The sequence below is a fragment of the Anolis sagrei genome, chromosome 1 (genome assembly GCF_037176765.1).
Source record: "Anolis sagrei isolate rAnoSag1 chromosome 1, rAnoSag1.mat, whole genome shotgun sequence".
Classification (NCBI taxonomy): domain Eukaryota; kingdom Metazoa; phylum Chordata; class Lepidosauria; order Squamata; family Dactyloidae; genus Anolis; species Anolis sagrei.
Window position 1 is genome coordinate 229,711,071 of NC_090021.1, and position 24,959 is coordinate 229,736,029.

General features: G+C 44.5%; 1 protein-coding gene across 1 annotated transcript; it reads left to right on the forward strand.

Annotated features, from left to right (window-relative positions):
* The first annotated feature begins 2,692 nt into the window (after positions 1-2,692).
* FEV (FEV transcription factor, ETS family member) lies at positions 2,693-21,818 on the forward strand. The gene is made up of 3 exons (XM_060754965.2): positions 2,693-2,800; positions 3,485-3,559; positions 17,630-21,818. Exons 1-3 carry the CDS (start codon positions 2,752-2,754, stop codon positions 18,130-18,132), a joined length of 627 nt encoding a protein of 208 aa, XP_060610948.1. The 5' UTR covers positions 2,693-2,751; the 3' UTR covers positions 18,133-21,818.
* Positions 21,819-24,959: the final 3,141 nt, after the last annotated feature.

Here is a 24,959-nt window from a genome sequence, read left to right on the forward strand (position 1 = left end):
AGTCTCTCATTTGGTATCAGACATTGATTGAGGTTCTGGGTTTGAGCCTGTCACTTTTGGACTCTCGCTTGCTGAGGTGTTCCAGCAAGTGTCTCTGTAGATACAGCAATAAAACAATAAGATACAAACAATAAAAGGAAATTAATATAATGGGATATAACACCGGGTATGAAGTAAAAATTAGATTAGGGATAAGGAGTTAATCAGAATGGGCTGGGCCAAGGAGCAAAGATAAAAACAAGGGACATAAGACAAGATAGGATAACGTAAACAATTTAACTGGTGGGAGGTACAAGAGGAACAAGCTATGGGGTTTAGTTACTTACTAGGAATAAGGTGAGGCGCATCAAGAGGACAAGTATGTGCTGGGATGGTCATGGTATGGGGATTATTGTTCATTCATCCAAAGCAAGGCGAAACAGCCAGGTTTTCAAGCTTTTCCTAAAAGCTGACAAAGAGGGAGCAAGCCTAATCTCCCCAGGTAATGAGTTACAAAGCCAGGGGGCCATTACTGAGAAGGCTCTCTCCCTAGTCCCCAGAGGCCACGCCCCACTTTCTACGGAGGTGGGAGCAAGAAGAGAGCCTCCCCAGAAGATCAAAGGGGTCAAGCAGGTTCATAGAAGGAAATGTGGTAGGTTGCGAAGATAGGCGGGTCCCAAACTGTTCAGGGCTTTGTAGGTGATAACCTGCACCTTGAATTGGGGTTCCTGTTATCAATCTGCCCTGAATTGCCCTTCAAAAACAGCCTTCAGACAATGTTGAAAGTAAAAGAAAAATGCTTTACTTCAGCAAACACAAAGGATAAGCAAATGCAATTGAAAAGTGCAAAAGAAAGCAAAGAAGTCTTAATCCAGACACAAATTAAAGTCTCTTACAAAATCCCAAGAGAACGACCAGCAGGATGGAAGAAGTGGAATTGAGAATGAGATCTATGAGTTAGTGAACGCTGACCTTGTGGGGGGATGAATTGGGTTTGTATGGTTTTTTTATTGATTTTATTGATTTTATTGATATTATGTATGAATTGTTAACTATGAATTTGTAATAATTTTGTATTGATGGTTTTGTGACGCGGGCATCAAAGGGTGCCTCGCTTTTGTAAGCCGCCCTGAGTCCCCCCTGGGGTGAGAAGGGCGGGGTATAAGAATCTGTAATAAAATAAATAAATAAATAAATCTTCCATCAGACAATGGGCAATGAACTAAGTCCTTAGCAGCAGACACAAAACAGATTCCATTGGAGTGAAAACAGCAGTATCAGGGTAGTTGTTACTTTGATTTATTGCCCTGAATTCCCCACACAGGAGGTGGTAGGGCATCTCCCAATTAGCTCAACATTTTTAGCAGCTATTCTGTCTGAAAGGCTTCTGTGCTCTGTCTCTTTTTGCCTCTCTAGAAATGTGGGCACTTTCAAACCCTCATGTCTGATTCTTCTTCTCCCTCCAATTCCTGAGCACTTCCCTGCTCCCCTTCCTCTTCTGAACCTGAAGAATCCCCAACACAATCTGGCTGCCAAGCCTTGAACCAATTGAAGTTTCCAGGCTGTCTTCACGGACAGGCAGGCCGTCTTCACGGGCAGCTCCATGTAGAGTGCGTTGCAATAGGGGGGGAGTAGCTGATGGCACTATTGCTGTTAGCTAGATGGAAACAGTTCTAGTTAGGAATAGTTTGCATGGATTTTCCTTTAAAAGTGACTTAAACTCGAGTGAATGGTATAATATGTTATACTTACTTTGTGCACATTGCCGTCTACATACAGATCTAGGCATGTTTCATTATTTCTGAATGTATATTTTCTGATTATATATGAGATTGTGTCAAATAATTAAATAATAAAAAAATATTTAAGAGACAAAAAAATAGCCCATTCTAGAGGTAACGAAAGTATGGACCACTGTGGCCAAATCGGACTTCAGGAGGTTGCAGCTGGTGCACTAGTTTTAGCTGTGTGAAAGCCCTCCCAGCCACTGCCGACACCTGAGCATCAAGTGTCAGTGCTGAGTCCAGGAGGACCCCCAGACTGCGGACCTGTGTCTTCAGGGGGAGTGCAAGCCTGTCAAGCACAGGTTGCCGCCCTATACACCCGATAGACCAACTATTCACCCTGGAGAAAGGGGTCAGTGTGGATGTGCCCAGGAAACTGCCACTTTGGGAGGCGAGGTGCTAGTCCCCAAGGCCCTGGCATCCACGCCAACATCTTGGGCGCCTACCCTGCAACCGGTGTGTGTGTGTGTGTGTGTGTGTGTATGTATGTGCATGCTGGGGGACTCTCTTCCAGCACCGCCTGGCTTCCCACTCAAAGGCCCATTAGGGGCCGGGGCCTTGTGGCCTGTCTGGCGGGCGGTGGAGCAGAAGGGCCCTCCACGCCGCCCGGGCGGCCGTTCCCTGTTTGCAAAGAGTTAAGGAGGCGGAAAACGCGCCTCCCGCGTCCGCCCCCGCTCTCCCTAGAAACGCGGGAGGGGAAGGGAGGGGGGACTTTATTAAAGTCCGATGGGGCGATAAGCGCCCGCGCCGCGCCTTTAATTAAAGCGCAGCGGAAATTGCCGGCGCCCGGGACCAGGGCCCCCTTGGCAGGTTGCTGGGAGACTAACCCCCCCCCCCCGTCTCCCTCCCTCCCTCCCCTCCTTCGTCCTTTCCTTCCGCGAGTGGGAGCGCCACACATCCACCTCCACCCAGAAGAGCAGCCTCCCTCGCCTTCCGCGGCCTCAGGCGATAAGACCCCCCGCGGGCGCCGGGTGCGCGCAGAGCTGCCATGAGACGCGGCGCGGCCCGGACCCTGCTGCTCAACATGTACCTGCCAGGTAGAAGGGCCACGGAGGCAGCCCCACAGCCCCACACCCCCACGGGTCCCTCTCTCTGTGTGTCTCTCCCTCCTCTGCCTCGCCTCCGCCTCGCCTTCCCTCTTTAAAGCTGGCCCGACGGCTCCCGTCGGAAGTCGGATTTCCTTTTTCCTGGACGCGTTTCCTGGCTTCATAGCGCCTTCGGGTGGGGAGGGGAGGGGAGGGGGGCCGAGGCAGAAGCTCACAAGCAGGGGAACCAGTGGCATCGACAATAGGGAGAAGCAATGCCGTTTGGCACCGGTTTCCCTCAAGGCGATGGCATCCGGAGAGTGGTCCTTTTCCTGAGCCGAATCTTTCTGGCGCCTCATCCAAGGATTCCTGAGCACTGAACCACGGAGAAGATGCCGGTGCCCAACTGCATTCACTCCCAAGTGTAGATGTCTCCGGGGAAGCAGGTTCAGTGGTAGGGGCTTTCCTCCCTTTTCTCCCCGGAGTCTCCGGGACCATTGATGGGGAGCCTCATGGGGCACACAGCCCTATCTCCCAGAATATCAAGGAAGAACAGCCCACATTATCTGAGTTCAAAGCAGATATTGTAGGATTTTCTGCTTTGATTCTCTGGGATATAGGGCTCTGTGTGGAAGGGCCCTTGGACTTGAGTTTGCGCTGATAACTCCGTCTCAAGGTCTCTCTCTTCTCTTGCAGATCCTGTCGGAGAAACCTTCTTCAAAGAAGGCAAGACCCAGGCGTGGGGCTCGCTGGGACCCGGCGTCCAGAAAGGTAAGCGCCTCTCCGCCTTGGAGACCCTCCCTCAGGGCGTGCTCCCTTTCCACAGGGCAAGGCTGGGCCTCTTGGCTCCCGGAAGGGTCTGCGGTGACAGCACGGTTTGTGTTCCTGGGTTATCCATGTCATTTCCTAATTGGTTCTATCCTAAAAATGGGGAAACTGCAACAACTTGGTTTTATACACGAAATCCTGCAGCACATTTTGATATAGTTTTTCAGAGGACATCTGTAGCGTCTCAACCAATTCAACATCGTTTGTGGTAGCCACAAAAAACGAAGTTTCTGGAGTAGAACATATACTTTCAAAGTAAATATACTGCTCATTTAAATAGGAAATCACATTTTGAAATCGGGAACATATACATATTTTAAAGTTTTGCTACATAGTGTTATTTGCGGGGGAAAATTCATAATAATAATAATAATAATAACAACAACAACATCATCAACAACAACAAGAGAGACTTGAGAAACTGTAAGTCGCTTCTGGTGTGAGAGAATTGGCCGTTTGCAAGGATGCTGCCCAGGGGATGCCCTGGATGTTTTGATGTTTTACCATCCTTGTTGGAGGCTTCTCTCATGTCCCCTATGGGGAGTTGGAGCTGACAGAGGGAGCTCAACACGCTCTCCCTGGATTCGAACCGCTGACCGGTCCGTCAGCAGTCCTGCAATCTTTCCAGCACAAGGGTTTAACCCATTGTGCCACGGGGGGGGGGGGGGGCATTATAGATAGATAGATTGCATAATAATAATAATAATAATAATAATAATAATAATAATAATAATAATAATGCGCGCTCTCGATCCGGAGGAGGATCCGGATCGTGCCTTGAGAACTTCCACCTTGGACCCCCTCCCCGGCAGCCTCCCTTCTTAAATTGAGGGGGATGAAAACTGCCACAAACCCGAAAAACTCGCCTGTGGGGGTCCAGGAGGTTGGTCTCGGCCGCTTGTCAAAGGCGGGAAATAGGAGTGTGGGAATGGCTTCTCGGATTTACAGGAGTCGGTTTTGATCCAAGCCTGAAGCTGACGTGAAGGGTTTTTTTCGGTGTCAGGAGAGACTTGAGAAACTGCAAGTCGCTTCTGGTGTGAGAGAATTGGCCATCTGCAAGGACGTTGCCCAGGGGTCGCCCAGGTGATTTTGATGTTTTACCATCCTTGTGAGAGGCTTCTCTCACGTCCCCTATGGGGAGCTGGAGCTGGCAGAGGGAGTTCAACCCGCTCTCCCTGCATTCCAACCGCTGACCGGTCGGTCAGCAGTCCTGCCAGCACAAGGGTTTAACTCACTGCGCCACGGGAGCTCCGCTTAAGTGGCTGAGGGGGAAAAGGAAGGGGGCTGAGGCTGTTAGGAACGGTGGGAGTTGAAGTCCAAAACCCCTGGAGGGTCTTATTCTCATTTAAATATCAGGCGTACACTTCGTTTCATAATGCAATGTGGATTTTTTTTTTAAAAAAATTGATATTTGTTGACATGATTTGATCCAGGCTTGTGGTTGTTCTTCTAGAGGTTGTGGTTGTTTTTCTTGGGGCAGCGTAGTAGTCTGAGCGATTGAACGACCATGGAAACCCAACCTTAAGCAAATCGCGCTCTCTCAGCCTCAGAGAAAGAGCGGCTGGATCTACACTGCCACATGACCACAGTTTGGATGGCCTTGAACAATATTATATGGGACTTTGCCGCCTTGAGTCCCCTTCGGGGTAGAGAAAGGCGGGGTATAAATAGGATAAACCAATAATGAGGGTGGCCATAGGGGGAGGATGACCTGAAGGCGCACCACAACAGCACAGTGTTCAAGCCCTGCAATGGATGCGCGCGCACTTGGAGCCAAGCAAGCCAGCAGTCCTTCTCGATTTCAGGCTGAGCACCCGGATTCGCTTTTTTGGTTGGTTTGAAACGATTTACATTCAAGACGAGAACCATCTAGGTTGGATCTAGACTGCCATATAATGCAGATTGTCTGTATTGGATTCTATGGGCTCTGCCGCCATTTAATAATCCAGTTCACTGCAATTCAGCTTCATTCTGAAACTACAGCGTAGGTCAGTGTAGATCTAGCCTTAGGCTCTTTCAAGTGTCTCTCTGTTTAATTGCCTTCCCTTTCCACGAACCAAGGTGCGGAGGTGCATCTTTGCGGATAGATTTAGGCGGCGCCGAGCTGGAGGCGCTACCTCCGCCCTTCTTTCTCCTTTGAGCCTTGGGGAGGTGTGTTGTCCACGGCTTTCATGGCTGGAATCACTAGGTTACTGTGAGTTTTCCGGGCTGTATTGTCATGTTCCAGAAGCATTCTCTCCTGACGTTTCGCTCACATCTGTGGCATGCATCCTCAGAGGTTGAGGGGTCTGAAAGTGCTTTACCTGGTGAGTGGCTCCGCTGGCTGCAAAGTTCGGACGAACTGCATGATACGCTCAGTGTAGATTTGTGTTTCTCCAACTCTGCTCCTCCAGACGTTTTGGACTTTAGCTCCCACAATTCCGAACAGCTGGGATATCTGGGAGCTAAAGCCAAAACACCTGGAGGATACTGATCTATAGTATTTGCCACTTTCACTGCTATGGTCAAGGAGCCTTTGGTGGTGCAATGGGTTTAAACTCTTGTGCCGGCAGGACTGAAGGCCGACACGTCGGAGGTTCGAATCCAGAGAAAGCGTGGGTGAGCTCCCTCTGTCAGCTCCCGCTCCCCATGCAGGAACATGAGAGAAGCCTCCCAAAAGGATGGTAAAACATCAAAACATCTGCCGGTTTGGGCCAGAGTGAAGGGGGGGGGGGGGCAGAAGACAGTTCCACCCTGTCTCCTGTGCTATGTCAATAATATAATATAATATAATGTAATATAATATATTGTATATACATATAATATTTATAATATTATAATGTAATGCAATAGAATACTAATAATATGATATTGTAATTATATGTTTATGTTACATGTAATATTATTAATAATATTACAATATAATGATATAATACAATATAGTCATATTTAATACTGATATTGAACTATGCTAATAATATAGTATATTGTATGTATATGTATCTTGTAAGCCGCTCTGAGTCCCCTTCGGGGTAAGAACCGCTGCATATAAATAGTCCTAAATAAACAAATAAGCCAGAAAATCAAAATATCCGGGCATCCCCTGAGCAACGTCCTTGCAGACGGCTAATTCTCTCACACCAGAAGCGACTTGCAGTTTCTCAAGTTGCTCCTGACACACACACACACACAAACCCTGCTATGGCTTGATGCTAGAGAATGCTTCATGCTATAGAATAGAAGGAGGAAGACTGGGTTGCTGTGAGTTTTCCGGGCTGCCTGTCCATGTTCCAGAAGCATTCTCTCCAGACGTTTCGCCCACATCTGTGGCAGGCATCCTCAGATGTTGAAGGGTCTGAAGGTGCTTGAGCTGGAAGTCGGCCGAATTGAGATGAATGGGATTCCCTCCCGAGGAAGCCTCGACTGGATCTTTTCCCTGTGTCTTCACATCAATTTGGATTTGAGGCGGACCCAGCCCAGGGATTTTCCCGACAGTCTTTATTCAGAGGAGGTTTGCCCTTGCCTTCCTCGGAGGCTGAGAGAGCGCAATTTGTCAAACCACAAGTTGGAAGGTGTCCAGAGAAAGGGAGTAAAATGAGCCAAGGTTTGGAAGCCAAGCCCAATGAGGAGCGGCTGAGGGAGACGGGGCTCTTTGGCTTGGGCAAGAGAAGGCTGAGGGAAGGGGACATGGGAGCCCTCTGTAAATATTTGAAGGGAAGCCACATTGAGGGGAAGCCAAGCTCGCTTTCTGCTGCCCTGGAGACTGGCTACTTCATCACTCTAGAGAATGAATCCACTTTAAATCCGGTTTCTGCTTCCTGCACAATTCTGTGATTTGTAGTCTAGTGAGGCTGTTAAAGGCTCCTCCCTAAACTACAAACCCCATAATTCTGCAGGAGGCAGAAACCGAATGTAATGTGGATTCATTCTCTAGTGTGATGAGGTCCCCAGGACACAAAGGCGCAATGTATTCAAACTGCAGGAAAAGAGATCCCGCCTAACAGTCGGGAAAACTAACATTAGTTGTATTGTCGAAGGCTTTCATGGCCGGAATCACTCAGTTCTTGTGGGTTTTTTCGGGCTATATGGCCATGTTCTAGAGGCATTTCTCCTGACGTTTCGCCTGCATCTATGGCAGGCTTCCTCAGAGGTCTGCTGGAGCTGGGAAAAAAGGGGTTTATATATCTGTGGACTGACCAGGGTGAGACAAAAGGCTTTTGTAAGTTGGGCTAGGTGTGAATCTTTTCAACTGACCACCGTGATTAGCATACAATGGGCTGATTGTGCCTGGAGCAAACTCTTAATGAAAGGTGCTTAGAAGTCCCTGCCTGTTTTTCTCTCTGCTGTTTTAATTTTAGAATTTTTTAATACTGGTAGCCAGATTTTGTTCATTTTCATGGTTTCTTCCTTTCTGTTGAAATTGTCCACATGTTTGTGGATTTCAAACTCCTGGACCCTACTATATACAGAAAACTTAAGCAAGACCCAACTTCCAAAATAACCAGAAAAACCAACACTCTAATTAAAAACTCTTCAGTCAACTTCGACATACGACAGCAGCTATGTAAATCGGAAGCCCTTCCACCCAGGCTTTATGGACTCCCCAAAATCCATAAGGACTCCACCCCACTCAGACCAATCGTGAGTGCCATTGGGTCCCCCACATATGACTTAGCCAAATTTCTTGCTGCACAGTTACAAAGCCACATTGGGCTCACAACACACTACATCAAGGACTCAGCCCACTTCATTGAAAAAATCAGCAATCTCAAGCTAAATACAAATGACATACTGATCAGCTTCGATGTGGTGTCTCTATTTACCATGGTCCCAGTTGCAGACACCATGGCACTCATCAACCAGAGGTTCCCAGAAGACATCACGGCGCTGTTTCACCATTGCCTCACCACCAGCTATTTTCAGTGGGACAATGAATTCTACGAACAGGAAGATGGAGTAGCTATGGGGAGCCCTCTCAGCCCAGTCATAGCTAACTTCTACATGGACAATTTGAAAAACAAGCTCTTGAAACAGCAACCAAAAAGCCCACTATATGGTTCAGATATGTGGATGACACTTTCACCATTTGGAGCCATGGAGAAGAAGAACTCAACAGGTTCCTGGAACATCTTAACAGCATCCACCCTAACATCCAGTTCACTATGGAAAAAGAAAAGGAAGGAAGATTGCCTTTTCTAGATGTCCTAGTCATCCGTAAACCAGATCAACAATTGGGTCACACCGTTTACAGAAAACCCACACACACAGATAGATATCTACATAAAAACTCCAACCATCACCCAAGTCAAAAAAGAAGCACCATTAAAGCCTTGGCAGACCGTGCAAAAAGAATCTGTGAACCCCATCTCCTCCAAGATGAACTGAACCACCTCAACTGGGCTCTCCAGGCCAATGGATATTCCACCTCAGACATCAGAAGAGCTGAAAGACCAAGAACAAGCCACAAGAGTAAAGATGAAGATCCACCCAGAGGAAAAGTGTTCCTGCCATACATCAAGGGAATCACTGATCGCATAGGGAAGCTGATGAGGAAACACAACATACAAACAATCTACAAACCCACCAAGAAAATCCAACAAATGCTACGTTCAGCAAAGGACAAGAGGGATCCTCTCACCTCTGCAGGAGTCTACCTTATACCATGCAGCTGTGGACAAGTCTACATAGGGACCACCAAACGCAGCGCCCAGACACGCATCAAGGAACATGAAAGGCACTGCAGACTACTTCAACCAGAGAAATCAGCCATAGCAGAGCACCTGATGAACCAACCTGGACACAGCATTTTATTTGAGAACACAAAAATGCTGGACCACTCTCACAACCACCATGTCAGACTACACAGAGAAGCCATTGAAATCCACAAACATGTGGACAATTTCAACAGAAAGGAAGAAACCATGAAAATGAACAAAATCTGGCTACCAGTATTAAAAAATTCTAAAATTAAAACAGCAGAGAGAAAAACAGGCAGGGACTTCTAAGCACCTTTCATTAAGAGTTTGCTCCAGGCACAGTCAGCCCATTGTATGCTAATCAAGGTGGTCAGTTGAAAAGATTCACACCTAGCCCAACTTACAAAAGCCTTTTGTCTCACCCTGGTCAGTCCACAGATATATAAACCCCTTTTTTCCCAGCTCCAGCAGACCTCTGAGGAAGCCTGCCATAGATGCAGGCGAAACGTCAGGAGAAATGCCTCTAGAACATGGCCATATAGCCCGAAAAAACCCACAAGAACTAACATTAGTTGGACAGCGAGCAGGGTGGTCTGTAAGCAGACGAGGCACAAATAGCTGCAGTGCCTCCCTTCCCTTCGGATCCCCTTTGCCCCGAATTAAGGACATTCTGCGCCGAATCCAAGGTCAAGAGCTCAAGGGAAAGGTCTCATCTCGGAAGCTAAGCAGGGAGAGCTCCGGTTTGTGATTGGATGGGAGACCGCCAATGAATAGATCACCTACGGTCGGCTATCTAAATCACAGGAAGCCACTGGCAAAACCACTTCTCGGTATCCTTGCCTTTAAAAAACCCTCTGAGATTCATGGGGCGAAAGGTGGCTTCAGGGCGCACAAACAATGCCGCCAGACCGCATTTCAATGGCGCGAACTGCGTGGTGACAACAAAAGGACAGAGAACGAAGCACCCACATTGGGTATTGAATCACATCGCCTTATTTATCAGGAAGCCGCCCTGAGTCCTAGAGGGCGGCCTATAAATAAATAAATAAATAAAACACACTAATAGTAACAAGATGAGTCCACAGCAGACAAGATCACTCTGCTGGCTGTTGTATTGGATCACACGTCGGACACTTCCCAAGTGTCTAGGACTGTGTGATGTATCGGTGAATAATGCGTGCAGATCCCAGTAAAGTGGCCTTTTGCAGCTGGCAGATGGAAATTATGTCAGCGCCGATTGTGTTTAAGTGCAGACCAAGGTCTTTAGGCACTGCACCCAGTGTGCCGATCACCACTGGGACCACCTTGACTGGCTTGTGCAGTTCGATCTTTAAATCCTCATATCGTGTCAGTTTTTTCAGTTGTTTCTCTTCAATCCTGCTGTCACCTGGGATTGCAACATCGACAATCCATACTTTGTTTTTATTATTTTTATTATTTATCTCAATATAAAATGTGCAAAATAGGAGTATAGAAAACATACACACATATTTCTACAGCCAAACGCTGTTTTTGCTCCAAATATTTAATCCCAAGGCTGCAGGAGTCAATTCCATGGAATTTATTTGGAGGAAGGCTATAATGTCATTGTAGTTAAGATGCGAAATTGCCCATCTCCAGAGTTCTCCCTCTCTCTTTAGAAAAAAAAATCACTTGCCAAACTGTCGTTATTTTACTAGTGTTTTTTAAATTGGTTTTATTCACCTCAGAAAATGTAGAGGCCACGGTGGGGGGGGGGGGGGGGGGGGCGTTCCCGCCATTCAAGCGGAGACAACGAAGGGTACATGAGTCTACACTGCCATATAATGCAGTTCAAGGGCATTATGAAACTGCATTGATAGGACAGTGTCCTGTCCACTACCTCATCTTTGTTGGCACGTGCCTCCCTGTCATTTCCGATTTATGGCGAGCCTATCGGGGATGTGCTTGGCAAGATTGGTTCAGAAGGGATCTTACCTTTCCTTCTTCCCCTGAAGCTGAGAGAGTGTGACTCGCCCAAGGTCACCCTGTGGGTCTTCTCCGTATCCTTACTTTGTATTTTATCATCGGGGGGAAAAAGCCTTGAAAGTGGGTTAGGCTGGGAGAAGATCTCTGTAAAGCTAATTTCGGAGAACAAGAGCAAGTACGCACAGCGTGAGTACAGGACCCGTCTAATAAAAACCCAAATTAAGAAATAAATAGGAGCCCCCCGTGGCGCAGTGGGCTAAACCCTTGTACTGGCAGGACTGAAGACGGACAGGTTCGAATCCGGGGAGAGCGCGAATGAGCTCCCTCTGTCAGCTCCAGCTCCCCATGCAAAGGGGACATGAGAGGAGCTTCCCACAGGGATGGTAAAACTTCAAAACATCCGGGCGCCCCCTGAGCAACGTCCTTGCAGATGGCCAATTCTCTCACACCAGAAGCTACTTGCAATTTCTCAAGTCGCTCCTAACACGGCATAAATAAATAAATAAATAAATATCAAGGAATAGCGGGTATATCTATGCATGCGGTTCTGAAGAGTGTATCTATTCCTTCACACGACTTTTCGTTGTGTTGCTCTCGTTTGGAAGGTCTTGGGAGGACTGCTCACTCAGCATCCTGACCGCCCGGGTAGGAAATTAGACCTCTGGGTTGAAGATCATCTTCTCCCTGCTTTATGAATTTGTCTTGGACTTCCAAGCATGTAAGATCCAGGTCTGTTCATAATCTCAGCCTGGGTTTTCCTCCTGAGTGATCTGAAGGGCAATGAAGGGATGCAAATCCCCACTCAAAGGGGCAAAGAAGGAAATCTCTTGGACAAGCAGTAGTATTTCTTCATACTCAAAGAAGTAGAAAATGTGATGATTTTCAAGCCTAAAGGTTTTCTATCACAAATAACGCCACGCCCTCCTATATAATACTTGAAAAACGCATTCCTCTGCAAACAGGATGTAAATAAAGGTTCTCCTGTGTATTTTCTAAGCGTCAGTTTATGGTGGTTTGAGAAGGTTTATTTTTTATGAGAAACTGCAAGTCGCTTCTGGTGTGAGATAAGTGGCCGTCTGCAAGGACGTTGCCCAAGGTTTCTAATCGACACATTGAACCAGATTTGAAAACTGAAACGGGGCTGGATCTGAAATGCCATATAATGCAGTTTGAACTGTATTATCACTGAACAAAGAATGCAGATCCAGGTGTATGTAGATCCAGTCGCTCCTAACACGGCATAAATAAATAAATATCAAGGAATAGCGGGTATATCTATGCATGCGGTTCTGAAGAGTGTATACATTCCTTCACACGACTTTTCGTTGTGTTGCTCTCGTTTGGAAGGTCTTGGGAGGACTGCTCACTGAACAAAGAATGCAGATCCAGGTGTATGTAGATCCAGTTCAAGACTCTGGAGCCCAATGTTTTGAATTCCAATTCAGCTATGGAAACGCAATGGCTGGCCTTGGGCAAGTTGCACCCTCTCATACTAATAGCAGGCAAACCCAATGATAGGGTCGCCCTGAATCTCGGGGAGGACTTGAAGGCACCAACAATTCCTTTCTTCTTTTCCTGGGGCGACAACCCCTGGGTGCCTTGCAGCGTCCTTCCTTCTACCTATTTGCAGAAGACGCCTCTCTTTCTGCCTTTCTGTAGGGCTCACCATTCAACTGAAGGCATGAACGATCCAAAAATCCATAGATAGACCACTGCTTCTTAAACTGTGTGTCCCAAGCCCAAATGCGGTCCTCTTGGCACAAGGCTGGGGACAAGGAAAATGTGGCAACAGTAAAAGATTACTGAATGCCACCCATTTACACCGTGTATACAAATCTGTTAGCGCTCTCCAGAAAATGCTTCAGTTGTACTCCACAAAAAAGGAAATTCAGCCTATTGAGCAAGTCTTGCAAACACCAATTTATTATCAGTAAGTGTTTGATTTTTACAATATCAGGCCTCAAGATTACAAAGTGTGTATACAGATAGTTTAGCAGTAAACTATCACTTTGACCATCATCCAATGTGTTGGGGAATCTGATAGAAAAGGTCTTGGAGTCAACTAGCTTACTTAATCACATCTTCCAAAGGAGGTAAAAGATAAAAAGATCCAGGCAGCTACATTTTGCCTAGAGAGAGGCAAAATGTGTCCACACTGGAAGGAAGAAAAGGCAGAAGAGACTGGAAAATGGTGGAGAGACTGCATGATTAATCCAGGGCAATAATACTTAAAGAGGAAGTTCCCTCACAGAATTCCATTGGTACAACATCAAAGGGGGAAGAGACAGTAGCTAGCAGTGAAGAGGAAAGACAAAGCCCATTAGGGAAACATGCACTGAAATGTGGGGGTAGGAATCCTTCAGCCTAGTCCTATCTCTAGCCTAGCTATTCACTGAGGTCTGGAAACTTGATGACACAAGAAACTTGTGCAGTCCAGGGATGAAACCCAATTCTATGACATTATTTTGTGAAAAGGTAACAACAATGGTCTCAAAAGCAAAGAACAATTCAAAACAAAAATAATTCCACACTTATTTTAGTATTGTTTCACAAATCAAACTGGGTTCTGAATGTGACTATACTATAACTCTAAGCCGGTCTACATAAATGTTCAAAGGAAAATCAAAATAGTACACACGTCCACTAATTGTAGACACAACAACAAGAATCCAGGGTACACTATTCTTGTTTCGGAAATCCTTCTTCAGGTTGTGAGTAGGATTCCCGAAACAAGAATAGTGTACCCGGGATTCTTGTTGTTGTGTCTACAATTAGTGGATGTGTGTACTATTTTCCTTTGAACATTTATGTAGACCGGCTTAGAGTTATAGTATAGTCACAATTAGAACCCAGTTTGATTTGTGAAACAATACTAAAATAAGTGTGGAATTATTTTTGTTTTGAATTGTTCTTTGCTTTTGAAACCATTGTTGTTACGTTGTTACATAGATATCTGTGCACTATAGATTATTTTGTGAAAGACAAGAATTAGTCGGACCTCCATATCCACTAATCCTCTATCCACAGATTCAAGCATCCATGCCTTGAGCAATAACCCAAGAAGCAAATCTTGATTTTGCCATTTTAGATAAGGGACACCATTTTACTACACTATATTGGGCATTCACAGATTTTGATATCCACTAGGAGTCTTGGAACCAAACCCCAATTGATTTTTTTTTCTTCGTGTCAGGAGCGACTTGAGAAACTGCAAGTTGCTTCTGGTGTGAGAGAATTGGCAGTCTGCAAGGATGTTGCCCAGGGGACGCCTTGATGTTTGATGTTTTACCATCCTTGTGGGAGGCTTCCTGTAGCCCTGCATGGAGAACTGGAGCTGACAGAGGGAGCTCATCCATGCTCTCCCCAGATTTGAACCTCTGGCCTATTGGTCTTCAGTCCTCCTGGCACAAAGGTTTAACCTATCTATGCATTTAATTGGGTATCTGTTAACTGAAAGGAGAATTTGATTTAGTCCTGTTTCTAGAATGCAAAATATTGCTGCTGAAAGTGTACCTGTTAGGTCTAGGCTTTCTATTGTTTTTACTTGCAACAGTAACCTCATGAAAAGAAATGAAGCTTTCCAGCTCTGATTGGTCATTTTCCTAATTCTCTGACTTTGGCTCACGGTTTCCTGAAAATGATAGTCTTTCTTTGCTGCTTCCAGCACTTGGATGCAATAGAGGAATATCACCCCGCAAATCATAAAACTACACCATTAATTTGTGACTTTCCAGATGAGGCTCCTATCGTCTGTCATCATTGGCTTTGCTGCCTGCCTAGGAGTGATGAGAGCTGTAGCTCATCAAGTTCCCCATCTCTGCACTAAAACTTGTTAAAAATGAGTGATAATACAGATGTACCTATAGTGCCAAAATGTCATGGTGAAAGGAGGGTGTTTATTAATCTAGTATATCACCACCACCATCCCACCCACCCACAATCATACAATCCACAAAGCCTATAAAAAAGACAGGGAAGTCCTAGGGGCCCTTCACACTACACAGTTATAACATTGTGATTCCCCATTAACTACTATGGCTCCATTTTATGGAATCCTGGGTTTGTAGTCTCATTAGAGGCACCAAGGGAACTCTTGGCTAAGGATAAAAAATGCCCATCTCTATATACCAGGTTTTCATAGGCTGGGACCATGGCTTTTAAAGTGGAATCGTCGCCTATAATTCTACAGTGTGAAAGGGACTAGAAGTGGATGTTCCTTTGGGACACCTTCTTACTGCAGTTTGTATCAATGCCATCTTTTCATCAGAGCTGGAACATACTGGCAGGAACCCTGTTGGCATCTCATGCATGTGTCAGGTCCCCTATGAAAACCATTTAATATTGTTGTCCAATGTAGAATGTCAGCATTCAGTTTAAGGTGATGGAAGTGAACTGCATGGATACTCCTGCACATTCCATTGTACATTTGGTATCATGAATAGAATAACAGGATTCCATTGGGCAATGATGTCATTTAACACTAGGGTTCATACCACAATAAGCCTGGCAACTGTTAGGGGAATATGTATGTGCAGGTTTTCCTTATCCATATAAATAAAAATGTAATGTTCATTTGTGGGATTAACAGAACTCTAAAACCACTGGACGAATTGACACCAAATCTGTACACAATATACCTATCAGGCCAACCTTCACTCAAAATAACACTGAAAAACACAGCAGAAGAGACTTAAAAAGCAAAAAACCAAAAAAAAAAATTACATCACATGCACAAAACCACACACACACACACATATATATACGCAAACACACACACATATATATACATATACACAAATATATATACACACACAAAACACATATACATAGATTGGGCCACAGCAACGCATGGCAGGGGATGGCTAGTGTGTACATATATCTTTGTGTGCATTTGCACATGTGAATAGGGATTGATATTCCCATCTTCCCAGTGCCCAAAGCTTCCTGCAATTTACTGAGCAGTCCCAAAAAGCAGCCCTCATGATCATTTTTTTGTTTTGTGGAACGTTGGCAGGACTGAAGAAATATCTGGCTATGTTCCTGTAGCCAGATATGAGGTGATGACATCAGTGTTGAAATCTGCTGGGATTCTCCAGAGCAATGACTTCCAACCAGGCCTGTAGCCAGGATTTTGATTCGGGGGGTGGGGGGTGGGGTGGGGTGGTGGGGGTGGTGGGGCTCAATATCTATCCTAGCAAACCTTTTGTATCATTGTCCCAATACCATATGGGATATATTGAGCATGGTGATAATATCATGATATGAATAAACATAACAGTTTAAATAATGTACCAGTAAGGCCTTCTCGCGAACCACCCTGAGAATTTGGGGGGGGGGGGGCGAAAGCCCTTCAAGCCCCCCCCCCCCCCAGCTACGGGTCTGCTCCCAACCTTTGGTCTTCCAGGCATTTTGGACTTTCACTCCCACAATTCCTAACAGCTGGTAAGCTGGCTAGGATTTCTAGGAGGTGAAGTCTGAAACAACTGGAGGACCAAAGGTTAGGAACCACTGTTCCAGAGGATCTCAACACTGCTGGAATTGTTTTAGACCTGGTTATAACGATAGCCAGATATTTTGCAATCCAGCCTGATTCCCACAAAGCTGTGGAGGGAGGGGGCCTCAGAGACTGTTCAGTACATCAGTGAAGTGATATATGGCTCAACCTATCACTACACACATCCAAACAGGAATGTGTCCTTAAATGTTTAACTTTGCATGTCAGGGTTGATGCAGCCCCTCCAACCATGCCATGTGAAGCTAAAGTATCTGCTTTGTTTGTCTGTTGTCCTTTTTTGTTGGCCTGATTCTGCTCCAAGTCAGACATTCAAAGTGGGTCTATTAATTACACTTCCATCTAGTAGAAATGCTTTCATGGTAAAGCCATTTTGTACAAAAACAGAAAGCGAGTTACGGAGGCTCCGTTTGTTTCTGTACAGCAAGTTTCTGTTTTATTGTGTTTTCTTGTATTTCACCTTGAAGCCATTTTGAGTCCTTTCAGTCCTAAAAGATGGGACTTAAATGTTTTATTTTTTAAAAAAAGTCTCTAAGTGTACAAGAGAGGGAGAGACAAAGAGACAGAGGCCCCTTCCACACTGCTGAATAAAATCCCACATGTTCTGCTTTGAACTGGGATATATGGCAATGTGGACTCAGATAACCCAGTTCAAAGCAGATATTGTGGGATTTTTCTGCCTTGATATTCTGGGTTATATGGCTATGTGGAAGGGCCCAGAGAGACAAAAACAAAGACAGAGACTTAATGATGTGGTTGCTGTTTTTGACTGGACTGGATGGATGAATAGTTTGACCCCAGTATAAAACAGTAATAGATGTTCATGGGGGGTGGGAGGGCTGCCCTGTATTTCTAACCATCTTTCTTCTGGTTTTTCAGGCAGTGGTCAGATCCAGTTGTGGCAATTTCTGCTGGAGCTGCTTTCAGATCGGGCCAACTTGAACTGCATTGCCTGGGAAGGCACCAATGGCGAGTTCAAACTCCTGGATCCTGATGAAGTGGCACGGCGCTGGGGTGAGCGCAAGAGCAAGCCCAACATGAACTATGATAAGCTCAGCCGGGCCCTACGCTACTACTACGACAAAAACATAATGACCAAAGTGCATGGGAAACGCTACGCTTACAAGTTCGACTTCCAAGGCCTGGCCCAAGTCTGCCAGCCAGCAACGCCTGACCATACCCTCTACAAGTTCCAGGCCCCCCTGCCCTTCTCTGGGATCTCCAAACTCAACATCATGGCCTCAGGGGTGACTCCAACCAGCTTCTCCTATTGGCCAGGTTCTACCCCCACCTTGTACCCCAGCCATGGGTTGCAGCCTTCAGCACCTTTTGGTACCATGGCAACGTCCCACATCAATAACATGAACAGCCACTACCACTAGGCCTCTCTTGGCTGCAGGTGGGGTGGGGAGGCTGTAGAGGGATTCATATATTTCCAGTTTGATCAAGTGGGCAGGGACACTTTATTGAGATGGGACTGGGGCTCAGCAAAGGAGAATGAGCTGGGTCAGAGGTAGGAATCAAACAGCCCTCCAGATATTGTTGGATTGCAAGTCTCAGCAGCCCCTGGTCACCATAGCTAATGGTGATGAATGATATGGATCAGGATTCCAAGATGCCTGGAGGGCCACGTGATTCCCATCTGTGATCTTCTGGGCTGAGATCCTTTCCCAATGAATATAGAATCCATAACCTCATAGGGAAAACTTCAGCAATGTTGGTGATTTCTCTTATTTAAAAAATTCTCCTTTAATACATTCCTAACACATGGCTTTGGACTCTATTGTACTTGCTATTTTTGGAATCCTGGTTATTGAGGCAGGAGAATTGAGATCAGCATGGCTGCAGCTCAACAATGTGTAGAAACCCAGACATGCTTAGAGGTTAGCGAGAGAGGTGGAATAAGACAGCAGGGTGGGGGTTAGGGAATCTTAAATGCTGAGGCTAAATCCAGATCTGCCCGGGATCCCAGTCATATTTTCTAGACCTCCCCAGATGGTATGCCCCAATTTCCATAGTACAGTCATTTGGTGGCTTTCCAGTTTTTGTGTAGTTCTTCTGCCCCCAATTTTAGAAGACTGACATTCTTCTTTTTAGAGTTAAAATACACTGATGTTTTTGGTCCTGTGACTTTGCCCTTGGTCCCATCCAAGAACAGAATGCAGGCCCCAATAACTTCTTTAGAATTGTATGATATTTAGGCCTGGGACTGAATGAGATTCTTTGCTCTTTCTCCAGTTTAGGGCTTGGAAGCTAGTGGTGATAAGGATAGTGATGGAATATCCCAGAAGAAAATTAGCAAAGTCTTTTATAACATATGCTAGCATTCAAACGCTTCCTATAAAGTACATTTAGCAACTTCAAATAAATCTAAGTCGAGGCTACTCCAAACTTGAGTTACTTTTGATTTTCAGGCCAAAATGAGAAATTCTGGAAGTGCGTACATTCTTTTCTCCCCCAATCAGAAAATATGAATAATATTTAGCTGTCTCCCTCCAAATTTGCTTGATGTTATGCTTTTCTTTAGTGTGATGTAGTAATTTGAGTCCTCACTCAGCCGTGGAAATTCACTGAGTGACCTTGAGAAGGTCACATTCTCTCTGTCTCAGAGAAAGGCAAAGACAAATGTCCTCTGAACAAATCTTGTAAAATAAACCCTGCAGTAGACTCACCTTAGGGTTGCCATAAGTCCAAACCAGCTTGAACATATAGAACAACAAAGGGAATGGGAGCACATTGTATAGCTACATAGCCAATCACATCCAGCTGTTTGAAGGTGCCAGCTGAAGGTAAGAGAGGGAAATCGAAATGAACAACTCAACATTTTCATAAAGAATGTATTGAAACATTCCTAAAATGAAGTGATTTTAATTGACAAAAAGTAAATAAAAATCTCCTGATAGCTTTGACTCATCCCTAATCTAAATTCATTTCTACAGAATCCTGTTCATTTTTTTAAAAAAACAGTATTAAGGCAGAAGAGAAACCCTGAGTCCAGATATGGACATCATTACCCAATAGTGGCAGGAGAGAGAGAATCCATGGTGGAAATGGAAATGGGGTGGGGGTGAATCCTTATCCCCACCCCCATTTTGTTGGGCAGAGAAGTATGCTAGGAACTCTACTCCTAGCCTCATCTTTTGTCGTCTGCATGTTACACCATACACAGGGGAATAAATCCATGACCTTGGGAAAAAAGGTTTTAAAAATCCTCTCCAAATGTCCCCATATGCCACTTTTTTATGCCCCCCAGCTCATTTTAGGCATAGAAATGGCTTCCTATAGCAAAAAAGAGAACACTACCCAGGTCGAAATAACCCAAAGAGGAAATTACCAATGTCCCTTTTCTCCCTCGAGGCCATCTGGTGCCATTATGGGGACAATTCTTTTATGTTTTGGGGGATACAATGGGGTCGTGTTCTTGGGGCCAATTTGGACCTCTAGACCCTAACAGTTGTCCACCTCTGCTCTCAGTTTTGTGGCCCTTGAAATACCCCAAAACTAATATATTCTTCCAACTAAAAAATACAAATGTGTTCCTAAAGCATATGGTTAATTTTGTTTCTACCAAGGCTGAGGCAAGCAAACTTTCAAACCTATAAGAGCTTGCATTTTTTTGATTGCAAGGACCCTGGTCTCAGAAATTAAATGTAAGCATTTTTTCTGAGTCATTCAAAGTGAAAAGAAGCCAGAGCACAACCAAATCCCATGTCTATCAAGCCATGTCATTTGCCTCCCCCAAATCCTTAATACTGGGTGCCCACATGCTATTCCCAGATTTCCCAGGACATGTGCTCACATTTCAATTGTCATTAAAATAATTTGGGGCATCAAAGAGTCATTAAAGATGGTAGAAATCAAATATCTAAAGCATACTCATTTCTTTTTGCTTCCTGAAACTCCAGAGTATAAAGGCAGGTTTGGTTGCTCTGACTGCCCTGCAGCCTTGATAGAAAGAGAGGGGTGACTTTGACCAGATTCATGTGACTTCATAGCTGTGGTGTCTCACAGAATCCTGCTTCCCAGCTGCCCAAAAGAAACTAGACAACCACAATGAAACATAGGTGGTTTACATTATACATCTATACCATAAAAGGAAACACTACATTTGGGTAGAATGCCTATGTGCATTACAAATTACTTTCTGCTATAATGGAAACTAGCCCGGTCATGGTAGAAGATTCACGATTCACTAGATCGAAAGGGCTAAATTATGTCTATTCTGCACAAGGGTTAGTTTTTGGTTATGTATGGAGAGGACAGTTCAGAAAAAAAGAGGTCTCCTTCTAAAATACATTGGCCAAAGTGACTGCATGAACTGGAGGCCCAGGCTATTCTAGCTACGAACTTACTTTTTGTCTAATGCCTCTGTGCCATTTCTGGTGTGGCCACATGAAAAAGAGGACAGGGCTCATATCCCATTAACAGTTCTTTAGAAGAGGGAATTTCAGAAGATGACGCTGCTGTGGAAAGCTAGAACGACTAAAATCCTATCTTCAGTGCTTGGAATGGTCCATATGTTGAAATGCCTCACTCTCCTTTCATGCTTTCACCTCCTTTTGTTCCATTCTCAGGTGGTTAAGCATTAAAAAAAATCATATCCTTTCCTTTGATATGAGAAAAGAGACAGTCTTTCAAGTTTCAGTGTGTGGGTGGAATGTAATGTTCAAAGAGCTATTCTTGAATACATTCAAGATTAAATTGCAAAAAATGGCAGTGTCTTTTAGTAACATTTATATTGTCTTGTTTGTTAGTTTGTCTTTACTTTGCTCACTGAAAACATTAAAAAACAAACAAACCCAGAGACACTGGGAAATATTGAGAAACACTCCTGTGTAGGGGTAAAGACATCATTCTTTCTTCAGTTGCCCCTCTGCTTTTTACAAGATATGAACTGGTCTCTAAGAAAAGTTTTTGTCTTCTTGCTATACCATTATTTATCTTTGTTGGATACATGTACACTCTTTGAGCAACACAGTAGGAAAATGGGAAATGGATTTAAGTAATCTCTTTCATCTGAATGTGAGAAAGATGTGTGCTTTAAGACATTTATGAACACTGCTTATAAAAAAAAATAAAAATCACATGTGTCAGTTTTGATTTTATTTTTTACAGCTGGAATGGACTAGTTAATGTCCTCAGCAGGCTTCAATTCCAACTCCAGGTGATAAATCCATGTTTTGGTCTGGATGGCCTGTTCAGAGGAGCTCTCCAAGGTGTTGGAAATTATTCAAAAATAGCTTCAGCATCTCAGGCTAGATCTACACTGGCAAATAATGCAGTTTGAGCTGTATTATTTGGCAATGGAGATCCAGTTTCTAATAGCCCTTTGAAAGTCCAGATTAAAGTTTAGAATGCCTTCAAAGCGGTTTGCCCTTTCTCCACTGTCACCAGTGGCCATTCTCTTGGCCACTAGTCCCATAGCTAATTATTTAGAGACAAAGGAAAAGGTAAATGGAGGATGATTTTCTCTATTTTCATTCTGCCTAGCTTTTTTCTTTTTGCAGGGGGAAGAGAGGAGGAAAGTAGGCAGGAACAAATAGGAGGTGATATGATAGGAAACATCAGGGATTGGTGCTGGGCCTCTGCAGAAATGTGGTCCTTGGAAGGCAGTAAACATTGCTGATTGCAGATGCTGGCCATAAAAGCACACTTGTGTTTACCTTTACAGAAAACTGAAAACATTTTAGTCCCTTTATTTCTAGCCTCTCTTTCTTCCAATATGGAATTCAAGGCAACTTAAAATATAAGACTCAAGCTTTCTCTTTGTCACATGGAACAGTGGTTCATCATTGTGTTACCCAGAAAAAACCAGCTATGGATCTTAAACACTCCTCTCATTGCCATTTCTCCATCATCCTGGAGCCCCTGAGCGTGCTTTGTAGTTTGTAGAGTCCCAGTGCTGACTCTTTTGCACAGAAAGTGATGCCCTTTTCATGTCAAGCAGTATCCACTGGAACCTATTTTTCTTTTGCAGGTTATCACCCAATCCCAAAGGCAGATCCACACTCCTCTCAATGAGGACCAGCTTCAACATGTTCTGCTGCATGAGACAATGGACAAAATGATGTCTTCTACCATTCAATTAATAGAAGATGATCAGATTGGTAGTTGAAACATAGTTCCATACTGGCTGCTGCCTTGGCCTCACATGAAGGATGAGGATTCCCTTGGGGCCAAAAGACAGGAAGTGAGGGACACATACAGGTCTGTTTCCTCCAAAACATTCTGTCATTGCCACCCTCAATTATTTCTGTTCCTCTGCCTAATGGTAGAGATTCTTCTAGTCCACACTCCTCTCAATGAGGACCAGCTTCAACAGGTTCTGCTGCCTGAGGCAATGGACAAAATAATGTCTTCTACCATTCAGTTGGCAGAAGCTGACCAGATTGGTAGCTGAAACATAGTTCCATGCTGGCTGCTGCCTTGGTCTCACTTGAAGGCTGAGGATTCCCTTGGGGCCACAGGGCAGGAAATGAGGGACACATGCAGCTCCTCTCAAAATATTATGTCATTGCTACCCTCAACTGGTGCTCCTCCTCTGCCTAATGGGAGAGCTGTTTCTAGTCCTGTTGCCCCCAATGTAATGGGCTGCAACTTCTGTTCACTTACAAACATCTGGGCTCATTGGACTCCTTGACCACTCCCACTCAGACCCCAAAGCACTTGCTTCATTCTTCTTTGCTTTATTTGTCCGCCATTCATTCATTTATTCTCTCCAGCAAAGCTGTTCCCCTGGGGTCCTTTCACCCTCTCCAGTTATATTGCTATGGTTCCACTTTAACTGCCAAGGCAACATCCAGTTAAAGCAAAATTCATTTCAAGCAACAAAGATTAAAAAAGTGTTCAAAGACGCTTAAATAAACCATCATATTAAAATATTTTTTTAAAGTTGAAACACATCTAAAGCAAAGAGTTAAAAGTGTAGCATTCTCCATTAAAAGACCCTTCTGATTTCAGAGTTAAAGGCCTTTGGCTGTGCTTTACCACCTAGGAATGGGTAATCTATTTCTATTTCTGTGATAGCTGCACTGCTTCGATTAAACCCTGGAGGGGGCAGTAGTGACACACAGATAATGGTTCCAGTCTGTTATGCACATATTAAATCTAAAATGTTTAGGGTGATACCATTATGGTTGTATTTTGCAGTCAAACATGCAATGAGGTGTGGTTTTCTCATCCAGGAGAGGTCTTTTTCTTCAAGGACATGAAATGTTTGACTCATTTTGCAGATACATGACAGAGAATTGTGTGAGGGTGTTATTATGAGCAAAATAAAACCTGTGCTGTAAGAGACTGATGGAACATCCCCACACTTATTCTGTAGAATGGAAATGAACCCAAATTCCCTCTCAAAAAATATAAAGCTTCAACTAGAGGGGATGTCCATGAGGCACTGGTGAAACTAATCAAATAGAAAAACACATTTACAATGAGTCTTTGTAGTGAGGTGGCCACTCTATGTCTTTATTCAATCTATATAACACCTGATAAACCACTGATCTGCTGAGCTTGCTCACCTAAAGGTTGGTGGTTCGAATCTGGGGATTGGGGTGAGCTCCTGCTTTTAGCCCCAGTTTCTCCTAACCTAGCAGTTTGAAAACATGCAAATGTGAGTAGATCAATAGGTACCGCTCTGGTGGGAAGGTAATGGCACTCCATGCAGTCATTCTGGCCACATTACCTTGGAGGTGTCTATGGACAATGGCTTAGAAATGGAGATGAGCACCACCACCCCAGAGTGGGACATAACTAGGTACTTAATGTCAGGGGAAACCTTTACCTTTACCTATAACTCGTGGCAGAATCAAATCATAATAGAGATGATTTCTAACTCAGCAGTGTCATCAACTAAAGAATATGCATCATTGAGATCTAGTTGTGTTTACTAACTAGAATGATTTTAGGAAGAAACTAGAAAAATGCAAGAAGAGAAAGGCCACAATGAATCTGTATCACATACAGTACCAGGAACAGAATTCATCTGATTAGCTTTGTCTGAGGAACATGATCTGGAACGTGAGCTAAATCTCCTGTTCTTTTGGTAGACAACCCAGAGACATCTCACTGGCCACCTTGGCAACAGAGTGTTGGACTAGAGAGAACTTGGTCTAAGCCAGCAGGTGTCTTCATATGTTCTCCTGAGAAAGTTTTTCTGTTATCAAATGAAGAAGAACTAGGAAAAACTTTCAAAAAACTTCCATTTGCA

What these genes read in the sequence shown, in the direction of transcription:
- FEV (XM_060754965.2), top strand. Translation starts at nt 2,752, where the DNA reads ATGAGACGCGGCGCGGCCCGGACCCTGCTGCTCAACATGTACCTGCCA. An exon ending in GCTCAACATGTACCTGCCAG is followed by an intron (nt 2,801 to 3,484) that starts GTAGAAGGGCCA and finishes CTTCTCTTGCAG; the next exon opens with ATCCTGTCGGAGAAACCTTC. An exon ending in GGGACCCGGCGTCCAGAAAG is followed by an intron (nt 3,560 to 17,629) that starts GTAAGCGCCTCT and finishes CTGGTTTTTCAG; the next exon opens with GCAGTGGTCAGATCCAGTTG.